Source organism: Doryrhamphus excisus, chromosome 1 (assembly GCF_030265055.1).
Source record: "Doryrhamphus excisus isolate RoL2022-K1 chromosome 1, RoL_Dexc_1.0, whole genome shotgun sequence".
NCBI classification, from domain to species: domain Eukaryota; kingdom Metazoa; phylum Chordata; class Actinopteri; order Syngnathiformes; family Syngnathidae; genus Doryrhamphus; species Doryrhamphus excisus.
Window position 1 is genome coordinate 29,727,537 of NC_080466.1, and position 14,856 is coordinate 29,742,392.

General features: G+C 40.3%; 3 protein-coding genes and 1 non-coding gene across 4 annotated transcripts; 1 reads left to right on the forward strand and 3 right to left on the reverse strand.

Annotated features, from left to right (window-relative positions):
- Positions 1 to 2,475: 2,475 nt before the first annotated feature.
- prkrip1 (PRKR interacting protein 1) lies at positions 2,476 to 4,754 on the reverse strand. The gene has a single exon (XM_058071123.1). It carries the CDS (start codon positions 4,070 to 4,072, stop codon positions 3,494 to 3,496), a length of 579 nt encoding a protein of 192 aa, XP_057927106.1. The 5' UTR covers positions 4,073 to 4,754; the 3' UTR covers positions 2,476 to 3,493.
- On the reverse strand, positions 2,872 to 3,150 carry LOC131101747 (small Cajal body-specific RNA 13). The gene has a single exon (XR_009119294.1). It is a non-coding gene; the product is annotated as a small Cajal body-specific RNA 13 (non-coding RNA).
- glrx5 (glutaredoxin 5 homolog (S. cerevisiae)) lies at positions 4,319 to 6,838 on the forward strand. The gene is made up of 2 exons (XM_058071138.1): positions 4,319 to 4,752; positions 5,936 to 6,838. The coding sequence occupies exons 1-2, from the start codon at positions 4,455 to 4,457 to the stop codon at positions 6,106 to 6,108; spliced, it is 471 nt and encodes a 156-aa protein (XP_057927121.1). The 5' UTR covers positions 4,319 to 4,454; the 3' UTR covers positions 6,109 to 6,838.
- On the reverse strand, positions 6,434 to 14,659 carry ints9 (integrator complex subunit 9). The gene is made up of 17 exons (XM_058071082.1): positions 14,400 to 14,659; positions 13,942 to 14,069; positions 13,805 to 13,865; positions 13,673 to 13,735; positions 11,717 to 11,856; positions 11,542 to 11,628; positions 11,350 to 11,470; positions 11,133 to 11,267; positions 10,348 to 10,459; positions 10,105 to 10,285; positions 9,436 to 9,496; positions 9,176 to 9,347; positions 8,982 to 9,106; positions 7,659 to 7,826; positions 7,410 to 7,508; positions 7,181 to 7,318; positions 6,434 to 7,098 (listed from the first exon to the last, which is right to left on the reverse strand). Exons 1-17 carry the CDS (start codon positions 14,406 to 14,408, stop codon positions 6,922 to 6,924), a joined length of 1,977 nt encoding a protein of 658 aa, XP_057927065.1. The 5' UTR covers positions 14,409 to 14,659; the 3' UTR covers positions 6,434 to 6,921.
- Between the last annotated feature and the right edge of the window lie 197 nt (positions 14,660 to 14,856).

Sequence of the window (14,856 nt, forward strand, 5' to 3'; positions counted from 1 at the left end):
AACGCATTTTCTTCCTATAATTAGAACTTGTTTTTCCCCCTCATAATATTTTATCATATATATATATATATATATATATATATATATATATATATATATATATATATATATATATATATATATATATATATATATATATATATATATATATATATATATATATATATATATATATATATATATATATATATATATACAAATAAAAAATATGAAATAAAAAAAATGCTAATAATATATTATTATATATAATATATAATAATGAGGAAAATAATAAATAATAATGAGGAAAAACCTTGTCATTTTAGTAGCACATATATATATATATATAAATATATATATATATATATATATATTACTTTATATACATATACATATATTAATTATATTAAATATATATTAATTTAATGAGAATAAATTCAAGAGAAAAAATGCAAATAATATGAGGATATATAGCAGCATATATAACATATATGCTACTATATATCCTCATATTATTTGCAAATAAAATGAATATATATGAATATATGAATAATATGAATTTATTCTCATTAAATTTCCAGCTATTTCGACTTTCTTCTTGTAAATGTTCTTATAATTCTAACTTTATTCTTGTGACATTATTTACCTTTACGCAATCTGATTTCCCAAAAACGTAAATTATATTCAGTTTATTTGTGTTTCTTATAATTACTTTAAAAAGTTTATCTTTAATATGTCATCTTTATACTCTTAAAATGATATTTTTCTTGTAAATTTGCCATTTTTTATGCTGTTTTTTTTTTCATTTTGGTTACTTTGTTGAATTATATTTTTATAATATGCTGTGGTCAATACAATCAATCCAAAAACAGCAACTACGTATATGGCCAACCCCTTGTGTTATATCATTGATTATGTCATTTTGCCGCCATTGATGATGACACGGTGTTTGAAAATCAAAAGTATGCAGTGTGAAATATGAAAATGCTCATTAAGTATTATCTAATTCATCTCACCGTGTCAGTATGTAATTTAACAGCAGCTAATGTGGGAGGCTAATTGTGTGCTGGCTGACATGATGCGTCACAGTAGCTGATGCTGCAGTGCCACCTTGTGGCCAAAATAGTAATTGTAACCCACACTTTTCAATTAAACGTGCATAGATTATGTTAAAAAACCTACTTAAGCAATTTGTAGTGTAAGCACTAAGCAGCAGAGCGAGCAAATAGGTGTGATTTTTGAGGGTATTGGCTGTGAGAAGGCCAAATATAATCATTAAATGCTGTCTTTCAGGGCAAATGTGCGTGACACAGACATAGAAGATGCACCCCCCCCGTAAAGAAGCCCACTAAGCACTTTTTAATAAGGCGTGTGCACTGCGGGGTGATTCAAAGGTTCATTTGAGGCACAATGAGGCAGCAGTGAGAGCAGGATCCACAGCAACAAGAGCATTTCCGGTTCCAATGTGTGTGTGTGGGGGGGGGGGGGTCACGTGACGCAGGAGAAGATTGGAGAAAGGAGCCTATGACTAATAAACCTATTAGTATTGAAACTCATTTTAATCTGAAACACAATTTAACAAGAAAACTTTAAATAAAAACTGCATTAATTTTACAAGTATGAAGTGAAAATATTAAATCCAAAAAAGTTGTAAATTAATATTAAAAATAATAATAAAAATAATGGCTTTCAGTAAATAAAGTTGTATTTTTTGTAAAAAAAAATTAGTTTGAGGAAACTGTTATATAATGATGGAATTATGGAAAATTACTATAAACTATTAAGACAAAACAGTGGTATTCTAAGAGAGGAATTCACAATTTTTAAAGAATAATATCATTTCAGTAGCATAGAGTTGAATATTAACAAAAAAATGTGTTTCATATGTTCATATTGTGAGAAAATTATGTTTAAAAATTACAATGTTATGGAAATATGGAATGAAAACAAGTCAAAATATTGAGAGAAAAGTTATACTCTAAAAAGCAAGCTTTTAGTAAAAAAATGAAGTTGTAATTTTAGTAAAAAAATTGTTTGAGGAAACTGTTATATCATGATGGAATTATGGAAAATTAAAAAAATATTAAGACAAAACTGGTATCCTAAGAGAGGAATTTACAATTTTTGAAAAATATGAAGAAAATGTCACTTCAGTAGCATAGAGTTGAAATATTAACGAAAAAATATGTTTCATATGTTCATATTATGTGAAAATTATGTTTTAATGTTATGGAAATATGGAATGAAAACAAGTCAAAATATTGAGAGGAAAAAAAGTTATACTCTAAAAAGGAAACAAATTTGTTTTTGGAATGTGGGAGGAAACCGGAGTACCCGGAGAAAACCCGCACAAGCACCAGGAGAACATGGAAACTCCACACTGAAATGCCCGAGTGGGGAATCGAACCCGGGTCTCCTAGCTGTGAGGCCTTATTTGCATGATCACCATGCAAATAAGCAGGATAGAAAATTCATTTTCTCCCGCTTTTTCCTCACAAGGGTCACGGGGGTGCTGGAGCCTATCCCAGCTGTCTTCGGGCGAGAGGCGGGGTACACCCTGGACTGGTGGCCAGCCAATCACAGGACACATATAGACAAACAACCATTCACACTCACATTCATACCTATGGACAATTTGGAGTCGCTAATTAACCTAGCATGTTTTTGGAATGTGGGAGGAAACCGGAGTACCCGGAGAAAACTCACACATGGAAACTCCACACTGAGATGCCCGAGTGGGGAATCGAACTCAGGTCTCCTAGCTGTGAGGCCTGAGTGCTAACCGCTCATCTGCCATGCAGCTACCCCAACCTCATTTTTCAAAAATGACTTCTGTGTTTCTAAATTACAACTTATGTCTGTTTTGAATATTCCAAACTTTATTCTACTAAAATGTGTGACAGCCAACAGTGTCTGACAGGAAGGTCTTCACCTGCGTCAAACAATATCCGGCTTTCATCGTTTACCTCTACCTGCCTCAAGAAAGGCGATGCCTACAGAGCGAGGTCATCGCCGCCGTGGAAAGCAGGAGAAGTGTCCAAAGAACATCGCACGTGACGCTTCCGAGTCTGCAGAAGTCACGCCTTCAATCTTTGAATTGCTTTTCGCAAACCTCATTGGAGCCACAAGCAATGGAGGAGTGCAAGCGGCAAAGTCACAAGGTTGCAAAGATAGGGGGGGAAACAACAGATTTATGCTTCAGAAGACATTTTATTTAAAAAAATTATAGAAGATTTGCAACAAATTAAGTCTAAATGTGTTTGATTTCACTCACGTCGGTGACATCCAACTCCATGCCAATGCAAGTCAGCTGCATAGTTGCTGCTATATCACAAAAAATGAAACAATTCCATAAAACATTGATTTATGACATCATATATGTCCACAATGTCAGCAACAATAACAGCGAGTCATTGCAAAGGACTGTCCTTATATTTGCTGTTGTTGCGGGCCAATAATAAATTACTCCCGGCCCCCGAATGGCCCCGAGTCACACTTTGGACACCACACGTAGTTACTTCTTCCCCATGATGAAGCTCGGGACTTCGGCGTCATCATCAGCCTCTTTTTCTTCTTCCTGCTCCCGCTTCTCCTCCACTTCCTCCTCGCTGAGAGACGAGCTGCTCTCCGCGTCTTTATCAGCTTTCGAGTCTTGTTTGGCTTTCTTTGCCAGGAGCTTCTTCTGCTTCATTTTTTCCCGCTTCTTCCTACGCTTCGCCGTTCTCTCCTCGGCGTCCATCTTGTTTTGCTCCACTTTATCCAAATAGGCTTGTTCTTTCCTTTGCTTGGAGGACATTTTGTCCAGAAAGTCTTGTCTCTGGTATTCCCGCCTTCGAAGATGACGGTAAACGTGGAACTCGCCACTACCCGCACCGGCGCTGGAGCCCATCACATCCCGGACGAACTCCGGGGGAGCCCGAGGGGTCCATTCTTTCTGTCGGTCGGGGATGGGGGCAAGTTTGTCCGGGTTCCGCATCAACCTCTCCAACTTTAGGCGCTGTGCCTCCGCAAGAGTTTTGGCAATGACCAACGGCTGGCCCCCTTTTCCTCCTGGTTTTGCGGGTTTGTTGTTCTTCTCCACGCTCTCCGCCATTTTGCAGTTGTTATCTACTTCCGCTTTACTCAAGCCACCCGGAAGTTATTATGCGTTTTCGTAAGCAATGATTTGGATGATATTAAATTACATGTACTTCCCTTACTTTGTTTACTAAATATTTCATTTACATGTTCGTTAGTTTCACGTTTAGTTGACATTAACACTGTAAAAAAAAGATTTGTTTTTACCAATAAGACGAACGCGTATGCTAACCAATGACAAATCACATTGGAGTTTGTTTGGAAGCAGCTGGCCAATGAACATTAAGCTCCCGCCTCTTCAAGACGTGCGTAGTTTTTGTCTGGTTCTCTTGGGGTTGTCTTCAAGTAAGTTGGACTCATAACAGAGAAATTAACTTTCATTTCAAGATTTAAACATCATGAATAGCTTAATAAGATATACTGCTCGATGTCTGCGGTCCGGGGTGGCGTGCTCTCTACCCGGATACTCCGAAGGACGCATGTGGACGGCGTCAAGCCGGCTTCTGTGCGCTGCGGCGGGCCTCCACAAAGACCTTGATGGGATGGTGAAGAAGGACAAGGTGGTTGTCTTCATGAAGGGGACACCGGCGCAGCCGATGTGTGGTTTCAGCAACGCCGTGGTCCAGATCCTCCGTATGCACGGCGTGGACGACTACGCAGCGTACAACGTCTTAGCCGACGAAGATCTCCGGGAAGGTTAGTTGGACGATTACTTAACAGCAACAAGTTGTCGCCTCAACTTAAATGTCACGTTTTTGTCTGAAATATCGCACAAACAACTAGTAGCTTTGTCTTGTCATCGTGTATTTGGGTTTACTTAATGTCAAACATGCTAAACATGCATTCAAAAACATCACGTTTCCACAAAATCTGACATGTTCGAAAATGTCAAAATAGGTTTACTTCCTGTATTTACATTGTCATTGTTCACATATACAAAGCAAATAAAGTTAGATGTTCAAATACCGCGCTAGGAATGTTGCCAGTCATGGTGACGTTAACCCCTTGCTAGCAAGCTAGTTTAGCCCAGTGTTCCTTTTTATCAGTGTGTAGCAGCAGCGGTAGGGTTTGGGTGCGGTTCCAAACTGACATTAAACCAGCCAAAGCTCACGATGTTTCTCTTTTAGAGCATGTTTGTCGAACTGTACGTTTGACCAAGGGCTATTTTTGGAACACCGGTGTTACATTAATACTGTACGTCACATGCTTCCACTTGGACAGTTGAACGTCTCCGAAAGGGTGGAAGTTCATTTAAACCCCGCCCCTTTTCAGAGGCCAGCAACCACTCGAGTCTGTTCGCTTCCTGTGTTTAAAGCGTACCTGGTTATTATGGTCTAATAAGGAAGGAAATTTAAAAAAAATATAAAATATATATTCATATATATTATAAATACAAAAATATTATATAAATATATATATAATTAAATAATATTTTTATTACATATTTTATTTTTTATATACATTTTTTCAATATTAATTTCATATATTTATATATTTTTCTATATAAAAATATATTATATATTTTTAAAATATATATATATATATATATTAAACTATATTTTATTATATAGAATAAAATATATAATTAAAAAAAATTTATTACATATTTTTCTATACATTTTTTCAATATTTGTTTTATATATTTACATATATTTATATATTTTTTCTATATAAAATTATATTATATATATATTTTATATTTCAAAAAAATATATATATATAGTTTGTAGATAAACAGCAGTCAAACTGCCAGAAACATTGTTTTATAATATATTGTAATACAGTAATGTGTTTCAGTAGAGCCCTCAGCTGTGTTATACAGAATAATCCCTTAGTTCTATTTTCCTCACTTCTGATTTAAATCGTCTGTCGCCCACAGGAGTCAAAGCCTTCTCCAATTGGCCGACAATTCCTCAGGTGTACTTCAACGGCGAGTTCGTGGGTGGTTGCGACATCCTCCTGCAAATGCACCAGAATGGTGATCTGGTGGAGGAGTTGAAGAAACTGGGCATCCAGTCTGCTCTACTGGACGCAGAGAAAGACTCAAAGTAGAGGAACTTAAAAAAAAAAAGTGCTAATGAAACAGAGGACATATTTACCAGGTTGAATCCAGGCAAAATTGGATCACCCTTCTGGTGTGACTAAGGGTGGATGGTATGAGCGGATTCACTTTAACCTCACTACTTAGTTGCCCTTATATACATTATTCGGGCAGTCATTTAACTATTAAATATCAGTACAACAAATACATTTTCTCTACTGACTACTCAAAAGCTGCCATTGTCTTGTACCATGTCACCATGTCACTTTAAGACCAAAATGACTCCTCCGGTTTGACATTCGGAGTGATGTCATCACACTAGAATTGAGCAAAGAAGGGTCAATTCTGTCTTGAGTTATTTAATTCAATAAAAAATGGATATTGCTAAACAGGCATTCAATGGAAGCCATACGTTTCTTAAATGCACACCCTCTGTTTTAAAGTGAAGATCCGCTGAAACGCAACAAATTATCACTGTATCACTGTAGTTTTGTTTTTTTTCCGCTCATTTGTGGTGGCCTGCCACATAACATTTGGTGCTTCCTGGGCTGCCACAGATTAAGACGCAGTGGAAGGCATGACCACTGAATTGCAAGATAATGTACATTTCTGTCATAATCCGATGTATTTTAAGTAAACTATGTGACAATTAAAATATTTTATGACGCAATTTGAGTGATGTGGACCACACAAGACATCAGACCGCAGATTTATCATCATACAAAATACTATTTTACAAAATATGTCTGCCTGTACTTTACAGTAAACCTGCTGTAAATGTACAGTACTATGAGAGTCCAATAAAAAAAAAAAACGCACCCAAATCAAAGCTTCTGCAGAAAACGCAGCACCAGGTCTCGTAGTGTCGTACGTAGAGGCTCGTTGTTGTCGCACACGATATGCGTACCGTCTTCCTCCAGCTGAATCAGCGTGTCCTCCGCCTGCAGGTGCAGGATGTGTCCGTCTGCCGTTTCCTCCACTTTGACCTCCGTGATGCCGTGCTGCGAGGCGGCACGTGTGGCGTTAAATTTTTTTTTTTTAATTTGTATTTGAAAAATACAAAAAAGTAGTAAAGTATCAGACCTTTTGCAAAGTGACGAGGAACGCCTCCAGGGGAACAACTCCGCTCAGCAGGGGTTTGGGCGCCTGCCCTGCAGGGGGCTCCTCCAGCACCCTCTTCCTCTTCTTAGTTGGGGGCGCTGGAGGGGGTTTAGGAACGGACTGGTGATAAAGAAAAATATTATTTTTTAATGAAAATTATGACTTATGTTAAGAGATACTCATGTTTGACTTAGTCTTAATCCTCACATACCAACAGCGTGTGCTTGTTGTCCTTTGAGTGCAGCATAGCCGACACTGTTGCCACGGAAACGCCAGGTTTGACCTCTGAAGGCACCAAGGAGTTGGCCAGCTAGTAACAGAAGCAGATGATATTGGGATATTAAATCTTATCTTGCCCCCCCCCCCCGGCGCCAATTATTCATGGAACATGTGCACTTGACATTTAAATGTGACACTTAAAATAACCTGGTTGCCCCCCCTCCCCCGCCCCTTGTCTTACCTCAGGTAGAATATAAACACGCTCATAACGGCGTCTGAAGGGCAGGCTTAGTACAGAGCAACGCCTGTAGGGCATGGGCGGAGGCTGCAGCTCCAGCATCAGGTCGGATCGGTGGGACTGCGTCACTGGGGGTTGGGTGTACTGCTCGGGACATACCACATGGACGGGCTGCAGGGGGGAGGTGTTAGCCATATTAACATGTGGGGATTTAAGCAGGGTTTGTTTTTTTTTTTACTACATATGAGCATGTTTGGGGAGGCACGTCGGTCGAGTGGTTAGCGCGCAGACCTCACAGCTAGGAGACACAGGGTTCAATTCCACCCTCGGCCATCTCTGTGTGGGGTTTGCATGTTCTCCCCGTGCATGCGTGGGTTTTCGCCAAAATTCCAAAAACATGCTAGGTTAATTGGCGACGCAGGTCTAATGTAACACTAAATAATAGGAGGGTAAAGGTGACTATAGGGGTGTTATTTCACGCCTGCAGAGCTCTAAATGTTAAAAACTGTATTTAGAAGGTTTTAAGCAGAGTTTCCATGCTCTAACCACGAGAATATTGCATTAATAATCTTACTACTCGAGTTCAATTCCACCCTCGGCCATCTCTGTGTGGAGTTTGCATGTTCTCCCCGTGCATGCGTGGGTTTTCGCCAAAATTCCAAAAACATGCTAGGTTAATTGGCGACGCAGGTCTAATGTAACACTAAATAATAGGAGGGTAAAGGTGACTATAGGGGTGTTATTTCACGCCTGCAGAGCTCTAAATGTTAAAAGCTGTATTTAGAAGGTTTTAAGCAGAGCTTCCATGCTCTAACCACGAAAATATTGCATTAATAATATGCCTACTTAATAATTATTAAGCCCAATATATATATATATAATATACTATAATATATATATATAATTATGCCTACTTATTAATAATCTTACTACTCGAGTTCAATTCCACCCTCGGCCATCTCTGTGTCTGTATCTCAGTTTGCATGTTCATGTTCTTCCTGTCTCAGTAGCCTACTAGCACCGGTACATGTTTACAGCAACAAGCACAAGTCTTATTTTCCCTTATGTCAACGATATTGAGTAATTTGAACGTAAATGTGACTATAGGGGTGTTATTTCATTGCTAGAGGGCTCTAACGTTTATTAAATAGAGTATTTAGAAAGTCATAAATAGGTTTCCTGGGCTCTAACTCCCAAAATATTGTATTCATTGATATGGTATTGGGTCTCACAGCAAGGATATCCGAGTTCAATTCCACCCTCGGTCATCTCAAGCGGTAGAAAATGAATGAATGAATGAATGAATGAATGAGCATGTTTTGTTACCTGGACCTCCTTGAGCAGCTTCGATACTTGGTGGAAGTTGAGTCGCGTGTCAATGGGGCAGTAAACACACTTCATAGCTAGCGGCTGGTACGGAGCCAAAGCATCCAGGTACGAGAAGTCAGGCTCTGTTGGCACAAAATGATGCGTTTAGGTACTTAACATTACAGTCATTCAGCTTATATTTATTTGTTCACCAGTGAAGATGATAGTGTTCAGGCTCGATTTGCCCCACAGCTCCATGAAGTGGACCACGTCCCCGAAGCGTAAGGAGGGGTGACCGGTGAACACGACGCATGGTTGGCGGAAGTCGCTGCTAAAGTCGCCGTGAATGCTGGGATAGTGCTTTAGCTTGTTGCTCTGGATCAACTGAGAGAGAGAGAACAGCACACCTTACATCACATTTCCTGTTCAATCACCCCCTCAAGAATTAGCATTGTTCCTCTTCAGGACGCACCTCTGCATGCGGGAACGGAGGCTCGGGGAGATACACCTTGGACTGCTTGTTGTGACAGAGCCTGAATAACAAAGAGAGGTTATGGTCATGGTTTTATTTCATTTGAACATGCATCAGATTACAATTGAATGCATCAGTTCACAGTTCCACATGTCCAAAAGGAGTAGGAAGAAGCAAAGCTTATTATAAATCCTACCCCTCCATCTGGTACTTTTACAATCAGTAACTGTTACATTTGTTCACTTCCTGCTTTCCATAATACAGTGTAAGTTTTTTTTGTTGTTTTTTTTAATAATGTACCTCGTACCGAAGTATGAGGTGATATAACCATACAATGACATTATGTGTACCATAGTAAGTGTCAATATAGTGATATATAATGCACATCATGACTGGTTCAAGACTCTTCATCCTTGTATTTAGCAAACATCAACTGCTTGTATTGTTTCTTGAATCGGCTCATCGTTGTGCATTGTTTGATTTCCTTACTCAATCCATTCCATAGTTTGATTCCACATACTGAAATGCTATGGCTAGCATAACGTAGTCCTAGCATAGAAGTGTTTCAAATGTACTTCTATGACATTTTTAGCTAATTGGTTATTTTTAGCCTTATGTCATGTTATGTCCGAATGTGTTTCAAAGAAAAATAGTTTAAAAAGTTCTCACCATTCGGCAAAAATCTGTGAGAACTCCAGAGAGCTGTTAGCGACAGGTGAGATGAAGTAGAAAGGTGTGGTGCCCAGGTTGGCGCTGTCGATGAACTGGTACAGACACTCCAGTAGGTCGTAGATCACTCCTGAAGAGTAGCACGGCACCAGGACGTTGCCTCCAGCACGAATTGTCATGGCTGTAACGGAATCGCTGTTGTTAAATATCACCGTGGGATAGAAGTAGTATGTTTGAGCCTACCCAGGTTGCTGCAGAATTCCCCTAGCATGCCATCCGGGTTAGCAGTAGGCATCTGAGTGAGGCCCGTTAGAATGAGAACATCACTGTTCTTCAAGGAGGTTTGGTCCATCGGCTGGAATTAAGACAGAAGACAAGATTGGACGGGGCGGCACTGCACGGCGGTCGAGTGGTGAGCGTGCAGACCTCACTGCTAGACCAGGGTTCAATTCCACCCTCGGAAATCTCTGTGTAGATGTTCTTCCCGTGCATGCGTGGGTTTTCTCCGGTTTACTCCAGTTTCCTCCCACATGCCAAAAACATGCTAGGTTAATTGGCGACACAGGCCTAATGTTACACTGATGACAAATGTGTAATCTCTTATTTTGTATACTAACACTAAATAATAGGAGTGTAAAGGTGACTATAGGGGTGTTATTCCACGTCTGGAGGGCTCTAATAATGTTAAAAACTGTATTTAGAAGGTCCTAAGCAGAGTTTAATTGGCGACTCCAAATTGTCCATAGGTATGAATGTGAGTGTGAATGGTTGTTTGTCTATATGTGCCCTGTGATTGGCTCGCGACCAGTCCAGGGTGTACCCCACCTCTCGCCCCAAAGACAGCTGTGCTAGGCTCCAGCACCCCCGCCCGCGACCCTCGTGAGGAAAAGCGGTAGAAAATGAATGAATGAACAAGATTGGACGTATAAATAGTGTTAATAAAGCAGGTATTGCTCTTCTAAATGAGCGGCATCATTGCCAATTGCACCACATATAGATCGCAGTCCTGCTGAGTCCACTCAACCTACCTGGGGATGTGTGGTGAGCAGAGATGACCCTGAAACATAGGACACTTTCTCATGATGGGACTGGATGATCCAATTGGAGCTTCCCAAAGAGTATCCAGAACTTAAGGGGGAGATTTGTACCGCTCCAAACAACTCCTGTATCAAAACATGAAGAAATTATGAAGTGCCGAAACATAAGGCTTTTATTGCTCCATCAGCAAATTATGTATATTCTTACCACTTTCTGTGAATAACCCACAAGCTGCACTTTACTGAGCGCGGAGTTCACTTCCTGCATACTGTAGCATCGCTTCCACGTCCAAACATCAACCGCATCCTTCAGCGGTCCAGGAAGCATCCTTGTAAAATAGTTGCTGTTTAAAGTCACCATATAAACAAGTACTGATCATAAGAACTGTTTTTTTTCCACCTTTGTATTTCCTTATTCTTCCAGCAGGTGGCAGACTGAGCTTTTGGAACTCTCTCCATGAAGTTCACCAGCTCTTCCATCAACAGTCTGAACAAAACAAGTAACACAATCACATTTTTCAACATAAAAACGTCACCTTTCAGTCATAGAAAAGTCATCAAGTAATAATGTGTACCTTCCGATCTGCAGAGTGGGTTCTGTGGCGTAGACTGTGCCAGTGAAGCCTGTGTTTTCGGTGATGTAGGGTAGAGCCATCATACAGTGGTAGTTGGAGATGAGGATCACATCGACGGTCGACATATCCAGCAGTTCTCTCTTTTTATAACACAGGAAAACAAATTTTTAATAATAATAATAATAATAATAATACATTTTATTTGTATAGCGCTTTTCAAGATACTCAAAGACACTTTACAAAAGAATGAAGTTGAATAGAGCAAGTAAACAGAATAAAAGACACACCAAAATACAACATTCATTGGTTAGTACACAGTTAAAAAAGCGGGGCGGGGCACAGCAGTCAGATATAGAAGGTTAGACATTAAAAACAGATTTAAAGAGGTGGGTTTTGAGTTGTTTTTTGAAGGTGGGAAGGTCAGGGCAAGCACGGAGTGAGTGGGGCAAAGAGTTCCAGAGAGTGGGGGCAGCGATGGAGAAGGCTCTGTCTCCCCAGGTTCGGAGCTTGGTCTTACAGGGGAGTGCCAGGAGGTTGGAGTCTGAGGAGCGAAGGGGACGCGGGGGATTATGTGGATGGAGGAGGTCTGTGAGATATGGGGGGGTCAGATCGTGGAGGGCTTTGTAGGTGATGAGAAGAATTTTGAAGTGAATGCGTTGGGGGACGGGAAGCCAGTGGAGGTTTTGGAGGACAGGGGTAATGTGTTGACGGGAGCGGGTGGAGGTGAGGAGGCGGGCAGCGGAGTTCTGAATATATTGTAGTTTGTTGAGGGTTTTGGATGGTGTACCGTAGAGAATGCTGTTGCAGTAGTCGATTCTGGAGGTGATGAATGCATGGATTAGGGATTCAGCGGCAGAGAATGTAAGTGATGGACGGAGTCGGGCTATGTTCTTAAGATGGAAGAATGCAGTCCGGGTTAACTGTTTGATGTGGGGTTCAAATGAAAGGGTGGGGTCTAGGAGGATACCAAGGTTGCGGATGAGCGGGGATGGAGTGAGGGTGGCGCTGTCAAATTGAAGATGGAAATTATGGGTGGGCGCTGTGGTGTTTTTGGGACCGATGATGATAATATCTGTTTTGTCACTATTAAGTTTGAGAAAATTTTGTTCCATCCAAGTTTTGATATCAGCTAAGCAGTTGGTGAGGGTGGAGTAGATATTGGAGGTGATGGAGGTGGTAGAAATGTATAGTTGAATATCATCGGCGTAGCTGTGGAAATTGGGGCCATGTCGACGGATGATATTGCCAAGTGGAAGGATGTAGAGGATGAAGAGAAGAGGACCAAGCACCGAACCTTGGGGAACACCTTGAGGTAAAGGGGCTATGGAGGAGGAGCAGCTATTTATGTGCACAAACTGTTGACGGTTGGTGAGGTATGATTGGAGCCAGGACAGAGCAGAATCGGTGATATTGAGGCTGGTTTTGAGGCGGGACAGGAGGATAGAGTGGCTAATGGTGTCAAAGGCTGCGGTGAGGTCTAGGAGGATGAGGATGGTAAGATGGCCGGAATCGGAGGAGAGAAGAAGATCATTGGTGATTTTAAGAAGAGCTCTTTCAGTACTGTGTTTGGGACGGAAACCGGACTGGAAGGATTCAAACAGGCTGTTGGAGTTGAGGTGAGGTGAGATTGAAGTTGAGCAGCTATGACACGTTCAAGGATTTTGGACAGAAAGGGGAGGTTGGATATGGGACGGAAATTGGAGAGGTTATTGGGATCGAGACCAGACTTTTTGAGTGTGGGGGTGATTGCCGCCAGCTTGAGAGACTGTGGGACGGATCCAGTGATAAGGGAGGAGTTAATGATACTTGTGATCAGCGGGGAGATGATGTGGAGGCAGGGTTTGATGAATGAAGAAGGGATAGGATCCAGGGAGCATGTTGATGTCTGGTTTGTCGTTACAGCTTTCGTAAAGCACATTCTCCTCGAATTAAAAGTAGCAGTGGCTTTGTTATTACCTCAGGAAGACAGAATTCTGGCTGTGAATCCACAAATACTCTTCCTGCACACTCTTTCAGCTCCTAAAAAGCGGCATAATATAAAATAATTAATCTAAACAGTCCAGAAAAAAATGTGTTGCTTACTCACACCTTTTCCAGGTTTAGTGTTCCATCTTTGGCTGCCCAGCCAGGAAGCTTTGATAGTCTTTGGCTGGAAAAGGGAAATAGAATGCAGTTGAATCATGTTAATATTATATGATTCACACGTCACTGATATCAATACTTACCTGTGGACAAGCGGAAGAGGCAAGAAGTTGAGGACAGAGGTGGTGTCCAGTCCACAGTCCAGCATAATGGTTGTTGATTTAAATTTAAGCACATTGCAAGGCAATGTAGGATGACCGGACAGGCAGTACTAATGGAACCCAATCAGATACATGTATTATTGATCCCGAAGGAAATTCAAAAATTGGAGAAACTCATAAACACATGTGCAAATATTAACAAGAAAGCAGTTAAAGCTATAAATAAGTACATTAATTAACATTATGAACATCAGGTGTCCGGTTCTGAGTCAGTCAAAAGCTCACATTATGGCTACTGAGAGGCCACAATGCTAAGTGCTAAGCTAGTAGCAGACAGTACTAATAGAACACGAGCAGCTCCAAGTGTTTACCGATGTGTTTATAACATATTACTATGTGTGAATTCTGTCAAATAAACATGAACGATGCGCATCACTTACCAATTTCATGTTTGTAAAGTCCACAAACAATATCAATCACAAGTATTACTGATAGTTCATCCTGCCATACTGTTCGTCTTCGTCGGCTTAGTGGGTATATTGTAAGCTAGCGCCACCTATTGTGCCGGAGGGCACATTCACGTAAACAATTGCGTTTCACTTCTACACTTACAATGCCCGGATGTTCCACCCTAAACATCACATATTCAGGAGAAAATGGTAAAAACAATATCCATTAAAAACACATTATATTTTTTCTCGTTTTATTTCAGGAGGTATTCCTCGTACACATTTTATTCGTTGAAAATCACATTTCCTTAATTTAGAGTAATGACAATTGTACGGTTACTGACTTTGCTATACTAGTGTAGCTTTTCTATCAAATGTACGATTTTTCATTTTTACAAAAAAATATATATATCATAATAATCGCCAGCTTGGTTACATTGTATTTACT